The sequence below is a fragment of the Sitophilus oryzae genome, unplaced genomic scaffold, assembly GCF_002938485.1.
Source record: "Sitophilus oryzae breed Bouriz unplaced genomic scaffold, Soryzae_2.0 scaffold_179_pilon_pilon, whole genome shotgun sequence".
In the NCBI taxonomy this organism is placed as follows: Eukaryota; Metazoa; Arthropoda; class Insecta; order Coleoptera; family Curculionidae; genus Sitophilus; species Sitophilus oryzae.
Window position 1 is genome coordinate 6,659,637 of NW_022146501.1, and position 10,232 is coordinate 6,669,868.

Sequence of the window (10,232 nt, forward strand, 5' to 3'; positions counted from 1 at the left end):
TGAAGATTCATTTTGACAAACATTGCGGATTGATACATGGTTGCCAAATCATCTAGTAAATTATCCAATCCGTTATCCCTTTTTTGTGGAGGGACTCAAAAAAGTAATGATTTGGCTGTCTATAATGATAGCTTTAGCAATTTTGTGTCAAATTTGTGTCAAATAGTACCAAAAATAAAATTACTACTAGAAATGGTCACTTTTTGATAAAAAAAAAAGAGTGCAAAAACAATATCTAAAGATCGTGTGTCATGGTATGCTTGCGACAGTGTTTCTAGTGGTTTACTTATCCACGTAAGTATAATATATCTAGGGTTGTAAAATATGTCAAAATTAGTTTTCATGAAGCTTCATTCAGAACCTCGCAATTAGTGGTTTCAATTAACGTAGAAGTTTGTTCCTTTAATATCAATGTAAGCATTCCGAACGTCAAAATTAGTGGTAGACATCTTCAATTAGTAGAAAAAGTTATCAAATTTTTAACTTTTGCACTAATTATACTTCAAAATCTGCGAGAAATGTAATTTTGGCCTGTGATTATCTTCAGTCAAGAGAAATTGTGGTTAGGAATCAAAAGTTTATTGTTTTAAAAGCTAAATATTTGATTTTCTCTATGGATACAACTGACTAACGCAAGCTGTTGCTAGGATATTCTATTAATTTTAATTGTGTTTTTTTAAATATTATGAATGATTGTAAACTAAAAAGTATAAAGTGTAATTGGAACCACTAAATTTATTCAACTAATTGCAAAGTTCTAAATGAAGCTTTAGTTATTGGAAATATAAAATAATTGCGAATAAGCTTTATTTGGTAGCGCATAAACCCATTTGTCGCAAACTTCTTGACAAATCCTGTATAACTACCCAAACAGAAGTACAAATGTACCTCTCCTGTCATCAATTCCAAACCTCTACTTAACTACACGACACTCTAGCAAAATACCTTCCTCCCTGCATTCCAATCCAAAACAAACGATTGAATCCTAACAAAAAAAAGAATAAAACTAAAAAAGGCCCAGGTCCTCCCTACATAACCCCACTTTTTATCGCTGCTCCTTCGCTGTCAGCTTATCGATGAGCTCCTGCAACGGTGCCAGTTCCCTTCGTTCGATCAGGCTGAACTCCTGCACGAAAAAGATGAAGTGCTTGAAGGAGGTGTTGAGGTGGGCCTCCTCGCCGAGTTGTACCACCTCGCTAAAGTGCTGGTGGTAGATGTGGGCGTAAACGCGGAACAGGCGTTTGAGGATGGTCTTGGCGATGGACTGGAAGTTTTTGGGGAAGGGTACGCCTGGAAGAGACAAGATGGAATTAGTAGGGGCACAGATTATTATTTCAGATTTTTCAGTAAGACGGAGAAACTAAATTAAACAAGGATGCATTCGGTCCCTTTAAATCACCGATTTAAAAAGCCACACAAGCCCCAACACAACAGCTGTGCGATCGTGCGACCGGATAAATAAAATTATGCGACGAATATCCTTTTTTTTGTAGTTCAAATCGAAAAAAAAACAAGAAATGCGAAAAGAAATTTACTAGAAAATATTTTTTACTTTTTTTGACGGCATAGCTTTGCTTTTGTTGGGCCTGTGTCGGTATTAGTCATTATTTTCTCCTTGTCTATAGTAGTGATGGGAAAAACTGATTAATTACTCGAGTTTCAAGCGATTGCAATAACCGAGTGATCGCTCGAGCGAAATATTACTCGTATTTAAAAATACGGTTTTTCACACGTCACGCGTCGCTTGTTGTAAGTACTCGTCAACGCCAAGCGCCAAGCAGTAAGTTGCGCGCGCAGTAATGAATGGCAAGTAGCAAGCGGCGAGCGATTCGCTTGATGGCTTGATTTAGTTTATTTCAAAGCATTGTCGATGTAGGTCGTAAAATTTTGTCCCTCAAATACGCAACGAATAAATATATATACGGCGTCGTATAAATTTTCTATCTGCAATGTATGTAGAAAATTCGCTCGGCTTTTTATCGAGTATGTCACATTAAAATCGGATTTCAATTTATTTCATTCCAGGATCGCTTGCGTTCGTCGCTTGGTATTCGCCACTTGCATCGCTCATAATCGAGCGATGTCGATTATTTCAATAATCGAGTACTCGAGCGAATTTTCGCTCGAGTTATCCCATCAATAATCAATAGCTAGCCTACTTTATTCGTCAACCAATCTTACTTTTATACTTTTTAAACTAATACCTGTTTTGTCGCTTGATGTTTACGCTTTTTTAAGAACTTAAAATATGACAAAAATCTAAAAAAATGCATTCCCAATTTTAATTAGGAATACATTTTTTACAAACGGCACAATGCATTCGAGAAAAAAAGGAAGTCTGACAACGCCTTTACTCCTGTTAAAGGTCGAGGCAGTCCGAGGTCACGGCGGCATTTACCAGCAAGGTGAAATAAGTCAAATAAGAGCCACATCTGAAATAATAATCTGTGGTAGGGCACTATTTAGTAATCTCTTATTTTACAAATTGTTATTTATAAATATCAGTTAGTGCATGTCATCTGTGTCTGATTATGTCTGATTATAATCAAGCATTACAGAGATGATTTGCTTTAGGAATAAATGGAATAACAGCCACTACCCATACCAAACAGTACATATTTTACGTAAAAGTCACGAAAATATATACAGGTACAGACGAAAAGTTATTACTCTTCAAAACAGTTAAAACACGTGTAGGTGGCGTCCCCTAGAAATAAGAGTCATATTGACATCAAAATCAGATTTCTCATTATTTCAAAAAACTCCTAGACACGAATTTTCATCCAAATATTGAAGTTACTTCAGAAATTATTTGGAAAAGAACGAAATAAAAAAAGAAACTTCTACACCCTGTATCTCGAAACTAAGCATTTTAGGCCATACATTTATACGAACTTTTTACTTATTTTTATCTGCAGAATAAGCTGCCGAAGTTTCCGGAATACAGTTCTGACCACCCTGTATAAAGAAAAAATACAAATTGATCTTAAGCAAAAAGTATATTTTCAATTTTTCACACATAATCATGAAATCAAATATTTTTAGAGACCTAATATTACTGCTTATAGGACTATATTAAAAAAATAAAGTGTAGAACTTTTTACCGAAAGAAGGTAAATATGAAAATTAATTAACACTATTCTGTGTTGAAACAACCCAATTTAAGTCAGCTTATTAAACAATGTATAGGTATTTTTGTAGACGTAAAATTCTGATTAGTAAGGCATTAAAGCGTATCGACCATAGACTTAAAATAAAATATAGACTACACTATTTACATCTCAACGCGGACAAACAACCTTTTTTGTACACATGTTTACTTCTGGGTACAGTCGACCGAGCCTTCCTCATCCAGCCTATGTTGTCACGTCTTTAATATTATCAATATTTTTTTTCTTTTTATACACATATATTGAGATATTAATACTACAGTTTAATAAAGTAGGTTTTAATATTCCATAGATGTATTAAATAGTCCTTATACTACTAAATTATAAGTCGGATACTGTTTAATAAGGATAAGTTCTTTACAATATGACAACACCGATTAGAGGCGAGGGAGCCTATTCATTCATTTTTACCTTGTAGTACGCGTGGCAAGTGTGCGGTAAAGCTTTGATGCCGCTATGTCCCCGGCTGTATTAACGCATTTTCTTAGTTTGTAGTCCTTAAGTGTTTATTTTATTGACTTTTTCTGTTCAAGAACTATAAAATATGGTTCGCCAGTGCCAAATTTGCAAGAAATTTGACTTAAATAATCCATTTAAGTCTTGAAACGACTTTCGACCGGTAGACAACTCTCAATTTGCCCATTGGGAGCCAGTGGCGTTGTTGTAGAAAGGCGCTTATTTAGATAATATTTTAGTAAAATGTAAAATCTGAATTTTTTCTCATTACATTATTTACTTACTTACATTGTAACAAAGTCATAATTATAACCCTGTTAATAATTAATAATGATTTTATTAAAAATATGGTTTATTCTAAAATTATCTTGAGCATATAAAATAACATACAAGAATTTTAAATTGATATTACATTATGAAACAATATTTTTTAATATACCGGGTCGTCTCAAAAGTGGCTCACCCCCTATAACTTTTTTATTTTTTCAGATAAAAAAAACAGATTTGTATGTTATAGGTATATGACATAAATTAGGATTTATTGATGTATTCAGTTGTTTTTGGTCTCTTCCTGTTTCACCGAAATGATTACATCTTTTTATTTTTAAAGGCAACCTCGGTATATTGCTACTTTATTCGATAAAAAATGACACTCTGAATAGAATGACATATCATATGTCAACTTTTGACATTGTCGCTGAAAAACAAATCGTATTTTAAATTTCAATCCAGGGTGCCATGGTGTTGTTAAAAACACTAAGTTTTAATCAAGGAGCCTTGGAAAAATAGTTTTGATCGTCTAATAGGTTTCGTGTCTTGTCTAAGTCGGTTAAAATATGTACAAATCGTATTTTTAATCATACATATGTCAATTTTTTCAAATGGAACAAGGGTGACTCATTAGCATATTTGGAAAAAGCATTTTTTTATGAATATATGATACCACACACTTGGTATTTCGAGTCAAATTGTCGTTATGAACCGCGTGTTACAATTACAATTAAACCATATGCGAAAATGTCAAAGTTGACATATGATATGTCATTCTATTCAGAGTGTCATTTTCTATCGAATAAAAAATTAAAAGTTATAGTCATTTCCGGTTAAAAAGGAAGTGACCAAAAACAATTGAATGCGTCAATCAATCCTAATTTATTTCATATACTAACATACTAAATCTTGTTTTTTTATTTGAAAATATAAAAAAATTATGGGGGATGAGCCACTTTTGAGACGCACCCGGTATAATAAAGACAGTACCGAATTAAATAAATATAGTTTTCATTTTATCACCTTCCTTGCTTTAATGGAACAGATTTATGTTTTCTCTAATTTACTTAATAAGACATCACTTAACCAGAAAAAAAATTACAACAATTATATATTTTTTTCTCTCCCTGTCGCCGATTCTATTATATCTGTGGAATAGATACTGATTTGATTAATATTAGGGGTTGTAAATGTTTGACTAAAATTAATAATTTATTATTAATTTCAAAAATTACCTAATTTCAATTATAAAATTTCTTCTATAACGTGTATTTTATTATTTTTATCCTTTTTGGACTCTAAATTGTTTTTTCTAAACTTATATTTAAAAAACCTGTCCTAAATCTTAATAAAATATAAAAAAGTTTAAATACGATATATTTTTAATTTAATTATAGCTTCATTAAAATAAAAAAATTACCCGGCTATGATACGGAGAGTTCAGGTGTACTTGAGAAACGAAAGTTTGTGTTGTGTTTCTCGGCAGAGTCGTCAGGGAACGACCGTTACGACAGAGACAACCTATCTATCGCTCGTGTCGCACTCGTTATAACCTAAAACAATAACACAACAATAACAAGACAGTGTCTGACCGCATGTTCCAGCTATTTATGAATGAGATGCTCAGTCTTATTTTATTTTAAGTCTATGGTATCGACCGACCGATGAAAATCACGAAAGTGGAAAGAGAAATTATGTTTTAATTGGTAGCTTTTGTAGGATATTGTCTCTATTTCATAACAGCAGAACCAAGAATAGAAATAAAAAATAATTCGATGAGTCAGAGACGAGAAAATTTATAAAGAAAAACAACAAGTAATAAAAGAACCGGAAATAATGTACAATCCCTTTTACTAAATATAGATTAACAGTGTGCTAAGTCATGTTCGAAACATTAACCAATAAATACAGGGTGTTCCACAGAAACCTGTATAGGGTGTCCCAAATTCGAGCTTCTGCCTGAACAGGCTTTATAATAAATTATTCAGGTATTGATTACAACAAGAATATTTTGAGAAAAAAAAACAGTTAAAATACAAGCCGATGATTTAGAAAATAATATCCAGCATCTATACTAATATATGAAATTCTTAAGTGACTGACTAAATGGTGGGTTCATACAGCCAAATAAAATAAAATAAGAATAAAATAAAATAAGAAATAAGGAATTCTTATTTGTGTGCGTTCATACAGTCAAATAAAATAAAATAAGAAATATATATTTGCTCATGCGCAGTACGATGAGGCTGGATAAAATTTAACTTTTACGATTGTTTATAGTAATTTTACTATTTATAGTATATTTATTTATTTGTTGCCTACTATATTATACATTTTACTTACGTGAAATTATAAAATAAATTAAATCCAAACTGAAAATATTTGTAGGTTAGAATTAAGCGTGCGCAAAGCCGTTTTCACATAAAATAAAACAAGAAGTTAAAAGATAAAGACTTCTTATTTTATTTGTTATTTTATTTGGCTGTATGAACGCATGTACGGTATCCCATATAACCAACTTTCTTATTTTATTTTATTTTATTCTTATTTTATTTTATTTGGCTGTATGAACCCACCAATACTGATTAACGACGATCCTGCTCAAACCACTCAACGTAAGAAGCTCAATTTTGGCATACAGGTTGATTCTAGGGTGCAGAGGTTCGATAAGAAGGGATTTTTGAAATTCCAGTTCAAGGGGTGAAACCACCCCCAAATATTACAATATTTTTTTATTTAAAAAATGGTCAAGTTTCAAAAAACGCTTAAACACGTATATTTTACTTTGTTTTTACATATTTTTAAGATTTTTTTTAAAAATGTATACAGGGTGTTTCGAAAAATCTGGTCATTGATTAATCACGATCCTGCTTAAAGCGCTTGACGTAAAAGCTGATTTTTGGAAAACAGATTGACTTTAGGGTGTAGAGGTTCGATAAGAACGGATTTTCGAAACTCGAACTCTTAGGGGGTGAAACTATCCCTCAAATATTAAAATATATTTTTTATTTAAAAACCGGTGAGTTTTTCGGAAAAACTCTTAAACACGTATATTTTATTTTGTTGTTTTACATATTTTAAGATTTTTTATAAATTTATACAGGGTGTTTCATAAAATATGACCATTGAGTAATCACGATTCTGCTTAAACTGCTTGACGTTTAAAGCTGATTTTTAGTAAACGGATTGATTGTGGGGTGTAGAGATTCGGTAAGGAGGGTTTCTCGAATCTCAAATTCCAAGAAGGTAAAAACGACCCTCAAATATTACAATATTTGTTATTTAAAAAATGGTTAGTCTCTCGGGGAAACGCTTGGACAGGCAAAATTTATTTGCTTTTTTACTTACTTTGAATTTTTAAAAAATCATACAGGGTGTTCCAAAAGTTGGGTAATTTCTTAACCACGATTCTGCTTAAACTGCTTGACGTAAAAAGCTTATTTTGCAAACGGATTTTTCGAAAGTCAGATTCCAACGACATCAAACTACCCCTCAAATATTACCATATTGTTTTTTTCTCATGCCGACATAAATGTGAGAAAATTTTATCCAGTTGTATGTTAATGGAAATTCTTGCTTTGCTTTATCATCCACCATTACAAATGATTAATTCGACGCGAACAGAGTCGCTGGTACACACTAGTCAATAAATTTGGACAAAATATCTCACAGCACAACAATGTAAAGCTTTTTAGGGGATACAGCAGTTGCTCAGGATCAGTGGCTACAATAATAACTCCTTATTTTTTTTGTTTTAAGTTACATATACATAGTAGTTCAAATGAACAACAGACAGTGTTTTGATATTAAAATTCGAAATTAATTATCTGATTACTAAAATATGAAAAGAATAGATTGTGATACAGGGTGCTAAAAATTCGGGGTACGAGCATTGGTATGTCGGTAACCGTAATAGATACGAAGATGTTTAAATTAGGGCAAAATTGCGCTTTGGGATGTTCACCAAGACGCCATCAAAAAAGTTTTAAAAATTTCAATGATTGCTGAGTTTTTGGAAAAAAAACAGATTTTTTGAAAATCAGTTTTTTTTCCTGTCGTTACTTTTTTGATAAATCAAAAAACTAATTGCTCATTCTCATAGCCACTTTATTAGGGCTATCTGACAGTATTTTTAGATTTTCAAATTAGCTGACAATTTGTGAGATACAATTTATTTAAACTAATTTCACGTCCGGGTCTGTTTTTTTTTCAATGTTTAATCAATTCATCGCTACAATATTGATAAGCTTTCAGACTTAACAATGACGTGGAGTAAAACATTGAATACGGAAAATCAAATGCAATAAAATAATATCTTTAAATTGCTCACCTGGATATTACTTATTTGAATCTTCCAATTGGCTCGATTTTCCTTATTCGATGTTAATTAGCGCTGATCAATATTGTTGCGATGAATATAATCAGATTAAATAATTTAAAAAACCAGAGTCGGACTTGAAATTATTTTAATTAATAATTATACTAAGGGCTGGCAAAGGTTAGTCTTGGGTCGAGATTTCCGTATGTAAGAAGAGTACAGTGCGTTTATAATGTACTGAACAAAGAGAGGACAGTAAACACGTTGCCAAACGTATGAAATAAACCGAGAAACTGTGCACATCGCTAAGAGACGTGGAAGGGGATATAGCAGATTTGTCGCAGTTGACCGGTCAACCCAATCATCCAATCAATACCTCTGTCAGTACATAAAGTTCTAGGGAGAGGTGTACGTCATGCATTCAGCTTCACGATTTAATTACGTCTCGTGATACTTGATTTGTTTATTTATTAACGAGTCGTTGTAATTTTCCCTATAGCTTGATTTTTTTAAGTGCAAGCTAGAAACACTTGCATTTTTGGTAAAAATAAGTGGAATTGAGTGGGTGGTCGATAGTGGTCACGCTATTAGAACTCTGAATTCAAAAATCGATATCTCGAAATCTATTAGAAATAATAGTTTGTAGTTTTTTCAAGAACTTTGTTAATATTTCTGGCTGTATTTTCTTTGTAGAGAGTATGTGACAATCTGTATCAATAAAAAAATTACACGATTGCTGAAAATTGCTATGCTCTAAAAGTAAATGGATGGATTGTTTACAATTTTTGAATGGAAAAAACAACCTTATCGAATTTTTCTTATGTAAACATATTGTAAAATATCCGATCTTGAAAATAAAAAAAAGTTTCAATATCTAAAGTGGTTCTTGAGTTATGGCCTGTTATGTGTTAAAAAGTTGAGTTTTTAAATTATCGCGATTACTGACGTTTTCTCGTTATAAAAGAATGACACCCTAACGATATCCTTATAATTCTATTTCAGATGCTCAGAAACATTACAAACCTAATGATTTTATCTAGTTATCTCTTGAAAAAAAAGTCTTTTAAAAATAAGCGGTTTGCGATCGTGATTTTACTTTACTTGATAGCGAAAGGCGTATCGGCAACGCCGCAACAGCACACCGCGGTCGGTCGCATTTCTCTCACTCCGACTTAATAAGATCCCAATGCGATTTACTTCCACACATGTAAATGCCGACCCAAAAGTAACAGTTGCCAGCACGGTATAGTTTTGTTGTTGTTAAGATACCCAAAACAAAAAAATGTATAAAGTGTAGGATATCATTGTACTCAGGAGACCGTTCTTTCAAAACCTGAAATAAAACATGCAAGTGCGTATTTAAAAAAATTAAGTTGGCATCTGTATCTCGCAAATTATCAGCTAATTTAAAAATCTTAAAATACTCTCAAATAGCCCTAATAAAGTGGTCATGAAAATGTGCAATTAGTTTTTGGATTTTCTAAAAAGTAACGACAGGAAAAAATAAATTGATTTTCAAAGAAATCCGTTTTTTCCAAACCAAACTCAGAAACCCTTGAAATTTTTTAAGCTTTTTTGATGACATCTTGGTGAACATCTCAAAGCGCAACTTTGCCCCAATATAACCATGTTCGTATCTATTACAGTTACCGAGATACCAATGCTCGTACCCCGAATTTGTAGCACCCTGTATAATTATGTAATAAAACAATATATCAATTCAAATTACTGACACAACTGTCATTGTAATGGATCCTCTGATTGTAAAGACTGTATACGAATATTATTATACTGTATATGAAGATTTTGTCCATAACTACAATACAATCGAAAAAAAAACGGCGTCAGGGATGGCTTCGAAATGAAGACCTGTCATGAAGATCACTGTCATTTTATATGTAAAATGATATGGGGAATGTCAATAATACTATATTTTTGAAGTGAACTTACCTATTTTAGAAGGGAACAACGTTTCGTCATCTAACTGATCCTGCACCCACGTCATCAAATAATCAATG

At 32.2% G+C, this 10,232-nt stretch overlaps 1 protein-coding gene across 1 annotated transcript; it reads right to left on the reverse strand.

Moving 5' to 3' along the window:
• Window positions 1-513: 513 nt before the first annotated feature.
• Window positions 514-10,226, reverse strand: LOC115882910 (MOB kinase activator-like 1). The gene is made up of 2 exons (XM_030901173.1): window positions 10,165-10,226; window positions 514-1,290 (listed from the first exon to the last, which is right to left on the reverse strand). The coding sequence occupies exons 1-2, from the start codon at window positions 10,217-10,219 to the stop codon at window positions 1,046-1,048; spliced, it is 300 nt and encodes a 99-aa protein (XP_030757033.1). The 5' UTR covers window positions 10,220-10,226; the 3' UTR covers window positions 514-1,045.
• Between the last annotated feature and the right edge of the window lie 6 nt (window positions 10,227-10,232).

Coding starts and splice junctions, on each gene's coding strand:
- LOC115882910 (XM_030901173.1), bottom strand. CDS start 10,219: ATGACGTGGGTGCAGGATCAGTTAGATGACGAAACGTTGTTCCCTTCT. Junction 1,291..10,164: donor GTTGTTCCCTTCTAAAATAG/GTAAGTTCACTT, acceptor TGTCTCTTCCAG/GCGTACCCTTCCCCAAAAAC.